Source organism: Bombus pyrosoma, linkage group LG13 (genome assembly GCF_014825855.1).
Source record: "Bombus pyrosoma isolate SC7728 linkage group LG13, ASM1482585v1, whole genome shotgun sequence".
Taxonomy (NCBI): domain Eukaryota; kingdom Metazoa; phylum Arthropoda; class Insecta; order Hymenoptera; family Apidae; genus Bombus; species Bombus pyrosoma.
Window position 1 is genome coordinate 286,182 of NC_057782.1, and position 17,238 is coordinate 303,419.

General features: G+C 34.0%; 1 protein-coding gene across 1 annotated transcript in view; it reads left to right on the forward strand.

The window, feature by feature from the left end:
• The first annotated feature begins 10,627 nt into the window (after positions 1–10,627).
• The window catches only part of LOC122574353, a 19,623-nt gene continuing 13,012 nt past the window's right edge, over positions 10,628–17,238 (forward strand). The window contains exons 1-3 of the mRNA XM_043741866.1: positions 10,628–10,672; positions 11,668–11,741; positions 15,437–15,492. Coding sequence (XP_043597801.1) covers positions 10,628–10,672; positions 11,668–11,741; positions 15,437–15,492 — 175 coding nt within the window. The remainder of the gene's footprint in view (positions 10,673–11,667; positions 11,742–15,436; positions 15,493–17,238) is intronic.

The following is a 17,238-nucleotide window of genomic DNA, read 5'->3' on the forward strand; positions in this document are numbered from 1 at the left end:
CATTGAAATGCATTTATATTTATCTCACACAAACGTAATAGTATTACTTCTGCGTAGGTGGTCGGAAAAATTGACAAACGCATATATGCGTCCTTAGTCCACACCGATAGCTTTCGCCAGACGCATATATGCGTCCATAGCACTCTAAGGGTTAAAACAAAATGCAAGAATTCACATGGTAACAAAAAGGGCAATACTCTCTAGAGTAGCTCAACTATTCGTTGTATTAGGATCGGTACAAGTCCAGGCAAACTTAAAATTATAAGAACTCTGAAAATGTCACGTAGAATGAGACGATGCCAAGTACCAAGTAATATTCGTGTAGCATGGTTAAAACTCCAATCTCAATTACAAAAAATTCACTGGGTTATCATTCCTATGCGGGTTACTATAGACAGCGTCACGTTACAGTTACACGGATTTGTTGATGCTAGTGAGCGAGTATATGGAGCTTGTATCTACCTCCGCAGTACAGACACAGGAGCGATTTACTGAGTTCAAAATCTAGAATAGCACCACTGAAAACGCAATCTCTACCCGGATCAGAGTTATGCGCTGCAGTATTATTAATCAAATTATTCAGCAGCGTTACTAAGGCCTGAAACCTTGCAGTTGAAACAACCACCTTTTGGCCGGATTCGACAATAGTATTATATTGGATGAACACCCCACTGCATATCCTTAAACCTTTTGTTGCAAATAGAGTAACGTAAATTTTTCAAGTTAGTCACGTAAAGCAGTGGCGACATGTACCGTCAAAAGACAATACTACAGATATCCTATCTCGAGGATTAGACTTGGAAGACCTCATACACCATAAGACTTGGTATCACAGACCACATTGATTAAATCAAGTCGAAACCACATGGTCATATGATGAACTACAGCCGATAGAAATACCTGAGAAATGAAACTTAATAACACTACAAACTATTATATCAACCGAAGGTCAAATACATGAAAGACTATCATCGCTCCCATTACTCAAACGGGTCATTGTCTATTGTATAAGATTTTATAACAATACTAGACAACAATAAAAACACAGAGGAGACCTAACGATAAAAGAACTACTGCAGGCTAACAATCGAATCATAATCATGCTCCAAAAACTGGCATTTCCGAACGAAATACAAGACTTAATCATTAAGAGAACACCAAGCAAGACAAATCAATTAACCTCCTTAAACCCATTCATGAAGAAGGGATAATAAGAGTCAGAGGCAGACTAGCACAGTCATAGCTGCAATACGAACAGAAGCATCTGGCCGTTATGACTCAACATTATCATGTCACAAATCTGACTATTCGCGAAGCATACATTACAGGTTACAGCGGCGTGCAAAGCACACTAAACGTGAGACAACCGGAAGAATAGCGGTAAAAGCAGTAATTCGAGAAGGCGTTGTAGCGGCATTCAACAACAAACCTTTCAACGGTTTCTGTCCCGTGGCTTGCTATACAAAGACGCTATCCTTCGGACAAGATGATTGCCAAATGTCTAAACATCTTCGTCGCATACATTCAACTAGCATTCTTTAATTTATTACCTACTACGGAAAAATACGGGAAATCTGGTTTTTCTTACGTATGATGCTTACCCCTAGCAACTTTTTCTCGAGGGCGGTTAGTATTCTTCCTTAACCACCAACCTAGTAAATTAACCAATTAATAGCGACGTCCATTTCCCTCACTTTCGTAACGAAAATTTTCCTTAACGAATCCGATGATCTCGTACCCTTAGACGCACCCATCATAGTTTTTCTCCGCAGCGTCATCGTTACAGAAAGGCAGCTTCACGACATATCTTGAGCTTCTTTTTGCACGTGGAGAAATCCTCATAGACACTCCGCTGCCGCTAACAACGGTAGCAGCAGAGTAGTATCGGACTCCTACCACGTTGGCCATCCTACGCGTATGACAGAGGTGCTCCAGGAACCTCGGTGAATTACTTTCTTTTGCACCCCCTCCCACGTCCTTTCGTTCGAGCCAATCCTGTAGATTCCCTGACTGTTGAATTTGGCGCTAGGGGGGCCATTGCCCCTGGCGCCGTGCCTCCTAGTCGCGGTCCATTGTGGCGGCGATGAAGCGGCTCTAGGCCGCCTGACTGCCATCCTCCTCCATCGCGTTATCCTAAAAGGGTGGGAATTTCTCTTTCTCTCCCTTTCTGCTCGCTCCTTTGCGAGTATAACTCGCTCGCAGAAGAGGCGTCATATTCCTGTGGTCCGCTCAGCATCGCCGGGGGGGTCAGTCTCTCGCCTATGACCTGCCGCAGGGTGTAGCGGGACAGCTCCCACGCCGGATAAACTCCAGCGTGTGCTGCGTCGTGTCCCTGCCCGTAGGCGTATATTCTCTTCAGCATCAACGCCCGAAACTCCCACGGGGGAATGCCCTGGTATTGCCTGGGTTCTCCATAACCCCTGCGTCATCAGATTTATCGCTCGGGAAAGTAGGCAATGCGGAATTTCCCCCAAAAAGAGAGAGGTGCAGTCCGAGCCATAGAAGGATGGCCAGTCAAAATCCGGAACTTACCACCCCCCCTTGAACGGTCCCGTTCAAAAGTTGCCTGTAGTAATGAAGTGTGTAATTACGTACATTCGGAAAAGATGTATATTTATTATGTTCCTGTTCATTGTTGTCGATAGATAATGGAGCCGTTAATTGTTCTTGCGGTAACTACTCGGGTGATCCTATCAGTTCTTGGGTTCAGATTTACTATCCGACCATGGAGTGGATGAGTGTTGTCTTCCTTTAATATGATTAGCATGTCTTTCTTGAGTTTTTGGTTTCCGGTTTATGTCAATTTTTTTTGTCCATCAGATGATTTAAGTATTCCTTATACTATTTGTTCTACAGATGCTGACTCAGTTGTTATATCCGTTACCATGAAGACATTCGACCAGGTTTTAGAATAGTAACATAGTACTCGGGAGTGCCGCTTATTGAATCACTTATCAGGAAGTGACTGGGTGTCAACGTACTGAGGTCATTGGGATCAGATGATAATGGTGTTAATGACCTCGAGTTGAGGATACCTTCAATTTCTATCTGCATGTCGTTAGTTCTTCATATGTGAAGAGTGTGTCTTTCATGATGCGAATCAAGTAATGTTTCAGCGCCTTTACTGCCGCTTCCCATAATCCTCCAAAGTGTGGTGTGCAAGGTGGATTGAAATGACACCTTACGTTATTTCTGTAATGGCTTTGTGTAGTTTACGGTTTGCCCCGATAAATGGCAGCGTTGTCACTATAAATTGTCAGTGCATTTTCCGCGTCTAGCGAAGAACCTTTTTAGACCTGCAATAAATGCTTCAGAGATGAGGTCACTGACTAATTCTACGTGTACGGCTTTTCTGCTAAAAGACACAAATAGTGCTATATAGATCTTCAATCGCTTCGTGTTGCGGTGTTTTTTCTCTTTAATATAAAAGGGCCCACAATAGTCGATGCCTATTACTAAAAATAGCCTCGAGAATTTGACTTTATTCGCTGGAAATTGACCTATTGGATATTGAGGGGTTCTGGCTTGCATTCTATGGCATATCACGCTGAGGTATATAGAACATGATAGGTGCTCAAGAAACACTCGGATATATTTAAACAGTAATTTATTAACCATTCTCGCTATGGACACCTTACGTAGAGCTCGCGATTGCAATTGACGATTCGCACTTCGTGGTTACAACTCGACTAATAGACGACGGGTTAAGATCCTATCTGGGGTCTCACAAAGATCTATCCTTGGTCCAACTCTCTTTAAGATATACATCAACGACATTCCCTTGGACAGAAAAGTATACAATGCAATCTACACTGTACAATCAAAACTCTACACATCCTTGTGGCAACCAAAACAAAATATCAAAAAACTCGAAAAGCACCTAACACAAGTCATCAACTTCCTAACGAGCAGGAAATTATACACAAATATCCATAAAGCAGAGGCAATAATATTCACCACTAAAAACACCCAAATACTATCTTTCCTCATTGTTCAAGATCAACAAATCAAAAGGAAAACACACATTAGATACTTAATCACTATACTAAACCACAAACTCATATGAAGATTAGCTCTATATTAGCTATACTCAATAATCAAAAACGCTAGATCGGTCGTAACCTAAGGTGCACAAGCCCAGAGTATAGATCCCAAATTTCACATTCAAAACACACAAAAAGTCCAAAACAGATTCCTAACAAAAATCTTGAACTCACTTACAGACTACAGCACAAGAAAACTACGCAACTAACACGTAGGACAGTAAACAAAAATCACAACAATCCACTAATAAACAAAATAGCACAATACGACATACACGAAATCCCATCAAGAGGCAAGAAAACTATACCTAAACTACCTAAAACTCTAACCCCATTAGAATAACTGCCATGCTCTTGGGTTTTTCAATGTTTATAACTGAATATTGCTTATCAGTCAATTTGGACATGATATTCCGCTTTTATATTATGTTCGTAATTACAATCCACTTAGCATTCTGTGATTTTAGTAATCATGGCTCCATGATATAATCGTGGTTTGAATAATTTCATGTATCGAAAAAATAATACCATTTGTTTATAACAACAAAACATGTTCTTTATTTAACATTATTAATCTACTATGCAATGTCAAGATATTCGCAAAACTTTATATAAGTTCCTTTCAACGCGGAAAATATAAGAAGCACGTTAATACATATATCCGAGATAAGAGACATTGTAAAGAATAGGCCATAATGTGTAACTCTAAGTGAAATGTACAAGAGATAGTAATAAAAATCTACTCATGAAATTGTTTGAAATCCGACGAATTACAGCTCTTTTACTCCTAAATATTTTGTTCTTTTTATTTCTATTTATCAAAAAAAGGTAATATTTTGTAGTTACGTAATTGTCTTTGAGTGCAGATTGAAATCATTATAATTTTAAACATAAGTCCATTTTTTATTTATTTTTACGGGAAATTAACAATACAATTGTGCACGCACGGTGGGACCATGTGAGCACAATTACTAAGTATAAATAGAGCCGAAGCAGCGATAAAAATTCAATTCAGTTTAGTTACCCGATGATTTTGAACTGTTGAGGAATGAGATCGATTGTATTCGTGAAAGAATATAGAGATAATGATAGAGAAAATGAAAGCAATAATGAATATAGTGACACAGTATTAGATGTAAGAAATCGAAAAGTTATAATAATAGATGGTGATTCCGAAACTGACAGTGATGTCTCATAGGATTCTAATAATTTAAAATGGACAATTTGTGAAGAATCTAGCGAAATACCACCAAGAATAAAATTCATGGGCAGCCAAAAACCTGCAGGGCCGCAGATATCCTCAAATGTTGAACAACCGGTGGATTTCTTTATAGATATTTTTTGTCAACAAACTAATACATCAAATAATAGCTGAAAGAAACAATTATGCTGTAAAAAAAATAGGGAGGAGGACATTGTCATCATTTTAATGTGACATTGCACATTTAATGTGACAAACATGGCATAATGTCACTAAGAAAGAATTTTGGCCAAACTAAGGATGCATCCTGGTGAATACATTATAAATTATCATGCAAAAAAAAAGTGCAGAAATTAATGTAGTGTCGTCAATGGAATATACTGTTATTATATCCTAATATTTATAATTTATTTACAATGAATGGATTGTACAAATATAGACAGAAAAACGATAGTAGTTTAATATGAACTAATCGCAATAACACGCTACAATCTAGACAACTCTCGACACAACGGATCCAACGTTCTCTGCCACGCACACCACACTCTCTCGACAACGCTAGCAGCACTATATCGACAACGCAACTCGCACTCTCTGACTTCTCGATTGATTCTCCTCGACTTCTCAACTCACAACTCAAAATTGACTGCTCTCGCATGTCTTTTGTCTTCCCGTAGACCCACCACACACGCATTCCGCGATCGCTCGTGGCCAAAGCCCGATACTACATTAATATTACAAAATCATGTTTTCAAAAATGTAAATATGGATAAATTATTAGAATATAATGTTTTTGTAAGCTAATTTGTGTATAAAATCATTTTATGCTACCTGTAAGACACTATGCAGTTCAGTCGATCATCGAAAAAGTCGTCAAGCCCAAAAGGTTAATTCGCTTTTAGTATTTCTTACATAAAGTAGGAAAGATGCCGTATCTTCCCGTAAGTGGACCATGAGAGACGGCAGGGCACTTATCCGAGAACCTTGATCGAACACGCATCTACCACTTTTCAATATTACTTTTAATGTCGACCAAATTCTTAAATCGGAACGAGTCTTCCAAGCAGCCAATATTACATCAGTATATTGATAATGATTTCGTATTATTCAAGCATGTAATGTAAAAATACTTTCATAACATTTCGTTTATAGCATCCATTGTTTTTTTTTACTGTTTTATTTGACAGTAGTTACAATTTTTATAGGATACTAAATGAAGTATGAAAGACGCGAATTCGCGTCTCCAGTCTCCAGAGTGTTAACATTATCTGTCGAAAGATTTTAAACTGTTGTTTTCTACTCTTAACTGCATGCCATTTGGACTTTATCCACATCCATTCTTACGAGATGGCATTGGCGCAAACCACTGTACTACCAACAGCAGACGTAGTAACCTCTAGATCCAAAACAAAGTCCATATTCAAAGGCACAATAGTATTGACTTTCTTATTATTTACTTTACCAAATACTATTTCCTTTGTAGCGGTTGCGTTCGGATTATATAAAGGAAAACAAAAACTAGGTAACAGTTACCTAGTTAAGCGGAGAAAAAAAGAAAAACATTCGTTTGATGTCCCTGCTCCCCCTTATTAACGTATGAACGTATTTGTTCATCATCAAGTCTAAGAAGTCTAAAATATCAACCATAACAGGCTTACGTTTTCGCGGTCAAAGAAACCTACCAAGCTAACAAATAAAACGCACGATATTAAGACGATGATAAGGACAACGTTTATTTTCCTGAAAACAACTTTGGACGGTTTAACGTAATGGCGTGATCAACCTCTGAACGCAAATCGTAGTTCAATCCTTGTCCGACTAAAATAAATCTTTTACAATCTTTTGTGCAGTGACAACAGTCTTTCAATCCTTTCAACTTTATTATTAAAAAACAGAACGCATGTTTACATGCATTCTACAATAAAGACAATAAAAAAGAGACTCACCATATAAGTATAAAAGGAGATCTATAATGATTTACCTCAAAGAGGAATAGATTTACTTAAACATTCCAAATTCCATTCTCCAGATTCTAGAGAGCCAAAGAATTTAGAAGATCTAAAAAATTAGAGTAAATTAAAGAAATTGAATATTATTACATGAAATGTGCAAATATTGCATGAAAATATCAAAATTGTAGCATGGTTATTTTGTAAGAGTATTATATTGAATATGTGCGATTAAGTTAAAAAGTTACGATATATTTTCCAAATCTTGCAGTACTATGTTATTATTTTTTCAAATTTCATCACATGTTGTTAGATAAACAGATTTTAATAAAACCAAATAACTTACAGCAGTAAAATTAAAGATGTTACTACCTTTGTAGTATATTTTACTTAGAAGTTACAAATGAATTTATAGCTATAATATTTAGGATTCCACAAAATATTCTCAAGATCTATTTTGCCTTGCTTGTTAAAGCTTTCAAATGGATTTTTTTAAGATGTATGACATTAGCAGATCGTTTTCAATCATCGGTCAATTAAATTAATCAGATTCTTAAAATCTGAATAAAGTATTATGGTATAATTTTATAAGCAATACTTTTTTATCATGTAAAGGTGATTTTTAATTGGTAAACTGCATTTTTAACATATACATCTCAAAATCTACATACGGATATTAGAGGTTTCCTATCTATTAATTCATATCTAATATACTTTCATGTCTATACCCATATTTTAATCTATGAACTGTAATAGCGATATATAAACAATATGAACATCATCAACTATTGCTAAAATATATTTTAAAAAATAAATAACTATGGCAGTTTAACTCTCAGATTCCATTTTACATATATTCCAAAATAAACTTTTGCAACCTTTTACTAATTTTAATTTTTAATTTAAACAGATTTATTATAAAAATAATTTTTTGTGTCAATAAAAAGAATTTCATATATCACATAACAAACTGAACTATAAAAATTGAAAAGTTAATCGTTACGAATAGTCATATAGGCCCACAACAATAGTCGCAAAATATTTACCTTGATTAAATCAATGGTTGATCAAATGTTACACCATTTTGTACTCATACATTCACTTCTATCAAAATTTAAGAAATTATCTTTGAAAATTTTCGCATATAAATCATTGCAGGAACAGAAATGATCCCTTCTTACCACGTGTGAATCCAAAAAAAGGATTTTGCGGCGTGAGTCACATCTGACTTATTACTAAATAGCTAACATTGGTAGCACGTTTCCCCCACGACGGGAGTTTTCGTAATTTATACCAAAGAGAAAATGAAAGTCCCCATACTTATGGCTCGAGTTCTTCCAGGACTAGTATTACCATCACTAGTAAGTGCCGCCGCTACTAGCCAAATACTGCAAAGTGTGTCATACTAGCATATACAAAAACTTATTTAGTTACACCACAAACGAGGTATATTCACTGTGACCTTACTCTACAAAAGCCTATTTCATTGTACAGTTCGACGAAACAGTTTATAACTAATATTTATGAATTCACGGTTTTTATTCATCTCACTGTCATTATTAAGTAAAATGTATGGTGATAATTTAGATGTGGCCTTATCACCGATTTTGATGATTTTTTAATATGCTGTCGGGGCCATAATTCTGTAGCACATTTGTTCTATACATGTATCCGCCCCTTCGTCTTAGTTTTCGAGATATTCACAAAAAAATGTTATTAGCTCCAGAGAGGAAATTTTCTCTCTGCTAGCTCATTGAATCAGGCCTATATTTATGTATTTGTGACACAGCCACAAGTCACAAATGTAGCCATAGCATCATAGCACACTAGAACATTGTTCTTTCTCCTTTTCTTTCTTTTTCTCATGCTATTACGTATGTAAGGTATTAATCGAACGAATTCAAAGCAGTCGCGTTTACAGTCTGTTTTGTATACTCGGAAATATAAACACGCGTGGTTTCACTTTGACCTTTGTCCCTGTGACAGGTTCAGAAACAATAATAGGGTAGACGAAACATCCTGCATACCACAGCTATCGAAACAATAACCAGATAGTAATGGAATAACCGCCTCTGATATACACCCGACGATAACCCCTCCCGAGAGACCAAACCTTAGTATAAGAACCTTCCCAAATCAGCACTCAACACCTTTTTGTTATAACACACTGAACCGTCACTCTATTGGATTCGTACAATAAATTTTATTACCATATCTAAAGTCCGAATTTTTTACCTTACTTGCGAAACGTTCGAAGTACGACGCGAGGAGATCACCGGTGATCTGTCATTTTCGTGATTCCTTGTGTCTCCTACGCCATATTCGCCAACCATCTTATTACTATCCCCCTCCCCCATTGACTGTTCCAGCTACTACATACTTTATTTAGCAATCACATTTTCCTGCCTGCCTACGCTCTTTTAACAAATGTTTCAACGTGCCCCAACCCTCGTACACACCCTTCTTTCCTCAACCAACCAATATTATTCCATTCTTCTATATTAACACACCTAACTGTAGCTATAAGCTTCTAATTACCAGTAGAATCTACTTTACATAAATATTCTGGCCCATTAATCGTTATAATGTATCTATACCTTTCATTATATGTAGATTTTTTGTATTTTGCTAAATTGTTTCTGCCCGTGAACCTCCCGCGGTCTCCCCCGCTAACCCCTATCTTTCCAGCTTCCGTCGCTTTGTCTTATATTGCTTCCATATACCATCGCTTTAATGCCGGTCACAATCCTTATTCTATCTCTTCTTGTTTCCACTGATACAATATATAACAATATACAATAGTTTGGTGTACATCGTCTTTAGTCTAGACACCATTTTATATATTTCATACGCACGGTTTGCATTTCTTGACACTCTATCCAATTGAAAACTTCTGAATCATACAGTACTGTCCACACTATTATCCTGCCGAACATGAACAATCTTCTCTTAAAATCATTAGAGGCCTATCTCCTGGGGCTGACGCATCACCATCTCCTTCTCTTATGCATTTCCTAACCCCTCTAGTATCTCTCGAATATCTTACTGCCAGATAAACAAATGCAATCACCACTTTCTTCTTATTTTCTTCTCTGTTCCTCTTCTTTGTTGGGTTCTTTTACAGATAAAGACATACGTTTGATGATCTGATTCAACTCTATCGCCAACCTCAAATCTCTTCACTGCCTCTAAACTCTCTATATTTAAAATTACATAATCGTAAGATGATTTTTTATGTAGCTGAATTGTTCTGTCTCATCCCCAGGTTGCCATTTGCCATACGTCGTCGTCTATCCTCAATTATTCTCAAAAGGCACTACTTGTTCGGGATTTTGACTAGCCATTCGTTTATGGCTCGGACAGTACCTTTCCCTTTTTTGGGAAATTCCGAATTGCCTGCCTTCCCGAGCGGTAAATTTGATGACGCAGAGGTTATGGAAAATCCAGGCAATACCAGAGCATATGAACCGAGAGTACAGGTAAACCATGGAAAACCCAGGGCCGGAAAGGCACGATGGACGGACGAGACTCAACGGCTGACAGAGAGTATCAATAATTTGAGTCTTTACAAGATCTTACAACTGTCATGTTCAGAACATCAAACTTTGCTTGTATACAACAAGTACAAATAAAGTGCCAAATTACACTAACACTCGATATATTAAACCTCCTCCACCTTGGGCGTTAATCCGTTCAAGGTTCGCGATATCGACCGATCGGTTGGACCTGACCGGTCGCTCTCTAGTTGATAATTCGTAACACTACTCGCCTTCTACATTCTGAATTTCTTCTTCCGGTCCTCTCCATATATTTCCCTTTTTCTCTTTTTGTCTTCCCATTGTCTCTTGCATATATACAGGTTGTTCGGTTAGATGTAAAAAAATGTAAGGGATAATTCTTGAAGCTAAAATAAGGTTGTTGAAATAGAACGATATTACACACATAGACACCTACACAGGCATTTGAACAGGACACTTACACAGACATGCTCACTACTGTATAGAGAGTGAGTTTCAAAATCTAAGGGTTAAGGGACCATAGATCACTACCTACAGTCAGTCTGAGAGTAACTGGCCAAGTGTCAACAATCCATATCACTGACTTATATTTTAAATACATTTGGTTCTGTAATTCTGTTTAATAAATATCACCTAATATATTTCAAGATAAACATTGTGTCATCCACAAATTATTTATCTTAACTTTAGTATTAAATTCTAACAAAGATAAACACTAAGAATTAAAAAATTACGTTTACGGTTTTGTTTTTTAGTAATTGACAATTAAAATTGAACCGAAATATCCCTGCACGCGAGCGAACCTCCTTACACGAACGAAAGGAGTATCTCGTACAAGTCGTAGAGAAGAAGACTATGGTATTCAGAGACGTAAACAACCCCGCGCGACGTTTTACAAAATAAATGATACATTGAACATTAAACCTGCTTACTCGTGAAAATCTCTAATTTTATAGGTTCTTGTATATCCTAATTTTGATTGGACTCAGCACTTGACCGCATGGTGCAGCACTAGTCCCGGGGAAACCAGGTCCGTAAACGTAAATATCCCCATTTCCCCTCTATTCTCAAGTAGTACGTGTATGAAACCAGAAAACGATTATTTGCAGAAGGAAACCCGAGTAGTGCGGACGCAAGAGAAACACGTGAGTACAAAACTGAACTCGCATTTTATTCCTTAAGATGCTCCTTAAAACTTTTTTAATTACAATTATAGAAGTAAGAGTATTTGTTAAACTGTTGCCATTTTCAATATTCTCGCAAGTGTGGATCCTGAGTTAAGAAACAAAAAGACGCATTTTTAGTGAACTGTATCTCTTATCTTTTGATGCTTTGAAAAAAAAGTGTATTACAAGTATCGGTTGTACAAATGCTTTAATTCAAAAATTGAAAAATGGAGATTATAAGATAATAGATTAAAAGTAGCATAATATAATAGTAAAATCTAAATATAATAATAGATTAATTTAAAAATAGCACTTTGGAAATCAATTATTAAATACCGTGTAAATAGTTTTTCTTATATTACCAGATTGTACGTGTCATCATAAGAATTATTTTTCTTCGAAAAACTATCACATTCTGTAATATATATAAAACTTCCGATTTTTCTTTCATGTATTCGCATACTAGCTTAAATGAGATTTTTACACTGAATTTGGCAATCAGTAGTTAAATTTAAACGAAAAATATGGTATGCAATTAAGTTTTTTTCATAATGTAAAATATTATACGATATTTTACATACATATGTTTTCATATTCTACATGCAGCGAGAATCAAAATTACTTGTACAGAATATATAAAAAATATAAAAATAATATAATATAAAAATAAAAAGATCAATATTTTCTATGTTGTTAAATATATTCACATATTGTCAATAATGTTAATGTATATGTACATTTTTTATACCATTATATTATCTATATAAATATCTGTTAGAATATATTAGGTTGTTCGAAATGTTTCTTTCGTTTTATAAGGAATAATAGACGCACAATATTTTTTGTTTCATATTAGTTTTTGAATTATGCACGAACATAATAATAGAAATATAACGAAATGGATCATTCAATAAAATAATATAAAACAGGAATCGTTGTTCATCTGTTATCACCTTATCAAACGAAAGAAACTTTTCGGATAGCCTAATACAATTACTTATTATATTTAGATATATTTAATCATGTAGAAAATGTTGCTCTTTTTATTTCTGCATTCCAACTGTACAAATATTTTTATCTTTCATTGTACATGTATCTTAAATATTATATATATTTTACGTATTATTACGTTTGAAGTATTATATGTATATATACGTATGAACATCTGTAGAATAGTAAAGATAATTATTAGATTTGTTCTTATCGTCCTTAAATATTTATTTAATTAACCTTAAAATTCAAATATATATTATTCAAATATTTATTTATTATAATTCAAATATATTATATATTCGCGCAAGAATCGCGCACTGGTTCCATGTTGTACATCTAAATTGTAGGCAAACAATAAACTACTAATAACTGATGACCTAACCGTATCACGCGATCGTCCTTTGGATTCACACGTGGTAAGATGTGTGGTTATGTACAATAGAAGGTATAATTTTGTGCCTACGATACGTATTTCCGTTGATAATAATAAGTTGATAATAACAGTAAGTGCTAAGAGATGAATTATAAAGTTACCTTGTTACATTTTGGTAGAAGAAAATGTACAAACACAAACAGATATAAATTTGATCGACGATTGATTTATTCAAGTATTTTATATATGTTTATACAATTATAGATTATTTGTATTTGAGTTATATTAATGTGGAAAAAGTATGTTTCATGTCATTTAATCTATACTAAAACGCCGTATTAAAGATATAAATAGTAGAGACCATAGATTTTAAATGTGTAATAAAAATATACGTGTATGTAATATGTATCTAGAAATACATAATTTAATTACATTTAATTACATTTTTCAATAACTGTATAAGTACATAGACCTGTACTTTTTTATATATGTGATATTATCACATTATCTAGAAATACCTACAATGAAAACTAAGCATCAATATATTTGTGACTATTCTTATGGGCTTCTGGTTAACTTTTTAATTTTCATAGTTCAGCTTGTGATGTGTTATAAGAAATTTTGTTAATTTCTATCAATTTCTATCTTTAGTGACACAAAGCAGTAGATTTCAAAAGTTTATTTTGCAATACATGTGATATATTTTCTTTTTCCTTCTGTTTTTATTAAAACTTACATATTCCTTTTACCACACTTCATTATTCTACAAAACAAGAAGAATGTTTCTTAATGATAAAAGGATAAACAGGACAGTACAACTAGCAACATGCTAAAATCTAAATATCAATATTATATTAACATGAAATATATTCAAATAATGTTCATAGCCAATTGGTACTGCTAGATCTCAAATGCATATGAAAATTTTATATTTTTGCATATATGGATGTATACATCAGTGTGTTCTTCTCATATATATATTCTTCTAAAATATATATTCTTCTAAAATTTTACAGAATAGGTAAATGGTAACGCACATGTATAGATGATTATGGAATCAGAATTAAATTGTCATGATTGTTTACTTTCTTAAATGCATTCTAGCAACAGGTGGTAATATTCATATTATTCATGTACTATAGTTACAGTTCATAAATTAAAATATGAGTATATCATAGACATGAAATAATAAACAGAATAGGGAATCTCTAATATCTATACATAGATTTTGCAGTGCATAATTCCTTATATCTGAAGAAGACAGTTCCTCAAACCCTAAATGTATGTTAAAAATCACTTTTACATATTAAAAAATGCTTTTATGTGTTAAGAAACATCTATCATATGTTAGTAATCTTACTACATAATAAATAAGTACTAAAATGTGGAACTTTTGTTGGCTCCTCTACTTTCTGTCATAATTTATAAAGTAATGTACATTCTTCATCAATTTTAGTGATTAAATTTAATAATTATGAACTGCCAACAACTGTATGACGCGAAATTATATTTTAATCCTTCAAAACATTTGAAACAATGATGGATTATTTTCTTTAAATTTCTGAACAGTTCTTTTTAAACGTAAGAATATTACAGCGTTACAATGTTAAATTAGAAAAATGTTCCTTTATATAAATTGGATTGCTTTAAGATTTCTTTTTATATGTCATAGAATATTGATTATATTTTATATATTGACTATAAAATTATACCATAATACTTTATTCAGATTTTAAGAATATGATCAATTTGATTGATCGATGACTGAAAATAATCTGGTAATATCATGTAGCTTAGAAAAAAATCATTTAAAAACTTTAACAAAGTAGTAAAATAAGATATCTCCTGAGAATATTTTGTGGATTCCTGAATATTATAACTATAAATTCATTTATAATGTATATATAAAATATAATATAAAGATAGTAAAACTTTTAGTTGTAGTGCTGTTAGTTATTTGTTTCTACTCAAATTCTTAAATTTTTATTATTTATTGAAATTCTTTTATTATTTCTTAATTCTAAATTCTTAAAAGCATTTGATGAAATTTCAACAAATAGTGACACAATATTGTAACAGTTTAACTTAATTGCGCATATTAAATATACAATTCACTGTTATATTCTTACAAAATAATCATGGTTCAATTTCGATATTTCCATGTAATTTATTTAATTTGCTATAATCTCTTAGGGTTCCCACAGTCTTTGGATATCCAGAAACTTGTGCATGGATTTCGCAACGTCCAAGTAAGTCTAATCCTCTATAAGGCAAATCATTATAAATCTTCTATGTTCGAAAGGTGAGTCCCTTTTTATTTTTTTTACTAGAGAATACATGTAATCACGTGTTCCCTTTTTTAATAACACACATTTATTAAGTAAAGTGCTACGCGCCATTTCAAATAAATGCTCACAAATTGCCATGATACTACTTCATTCGGTACTTAAAACGAGCGTATTAAAAAAAATATTTAAGACGACTGGTGTAAGATCTCTATTTATATGAGCTGTGTTGTTGTAGAAAATAGTAAATATCGCTGCGACTTTGTCACGGACAGCGACTAATCTCCGATTTGAAATTGTTCAGGTCGCGCATTCCGACCGCTGATGCCATCCATTGTGTTCAGAGGTTAATCACGGTTTAACGAATGTTTCTCTTTTTTTCTTCGGACAAGTTTGCAGTTTTTGCTTTTCTTAGTATAACTGTTACCCGAAAGTGGTCGTTATAGAGGAAATCATCAGATTTCGAACAAATTAAACGAGTAGATTTTTATTTATGTTTTCTGCACTTTTTGGTTAGAGTTGTATACGTTACGATTCGACATTTGCAATGTTTCTTGTCGTGAATGTACCAACTTTAGCGCTCAAGGAAGGAGTTGAGTGAACATTTGCGAATGTTTCGACACGGCGTTTGGAAATATGAAAGAGATTAGCAATGTTAAGCGAAGAAAATGTTTTGTCGTTATAAACTGTTGAATTAAACGCTTAAAATTACGCCGCTTGTCGGTAGTTCTTGCTGAACGAAAAAAAAAAACACAAAAAAAGAGCTTCTCCTTGTTTACTGCTTTGTACTTCCGCGATATTCCTCTCTCTCAGGACCTAAAAATAAACTTTGGAAAGCATGAATTCGAATACGTCATCGAATGACTGATTATTACACTCACAGAATTTCCAGTGAAATATGTAATTATAAACATAACGTAGAAGTGAAATATCATGTGCAAAGTAACCGATGAGCAATACATATTCAGTTATAAACATTTGTAACGTCCTTAGACGTTACTGCGCCTGTTATGGTAGAAGCGCTATTTCCACCAATGGCATCTCATATGAGCGAGTGGAGATAACCTTTGTGTGGCACGCGATTAAGAATAGAAATTTACAGATTAAAATTTTTAAACATACATTTATTTAAGTAGAGAAATATCAATGATGCAATTGAAATAATAACGGTAATTATATTGATTCAGTGTCTAAAATAACAAGTGCTTGAAAGATATTTTCTAGATCTTTCCAGCATACCTTTCATTCTGCATATCATCCTGCATATTAACATATAAAACGTTCATATTTTCTTTATCATTAAACCTCCTTCCTGTTTTTTACTCATAAATTCTTCTATATTTGCGAATGCCACGTTAAGGAAGGTTGAACGGAGTGGACAATCTTGCCCTGTTACTTGTTTCAAATTTTTATAAATTTTCCTTCCTTTTCATTTACTTTTACTGTGCAACTTGTCCTTTCATATATCTTTTCTATACTTTCTTTAATTTGTTCATTTATTTTAATTTGTTTTTGTTGAGGTTATTAGATGTATAATAAGAGAGACGCGTGGATAAATTATAAGGTAGAAAATATATTTGAAATACGTAAGTGAAAAAGATACAAAAGTTGAAATAATAATATGAGCTGGTCCAGATCCGCACGCTAGCAGTGTTACTCTATAACTGAAAAACCCTGAAGCCAACGTCGCCTTTCGACTGTTTATGGCCT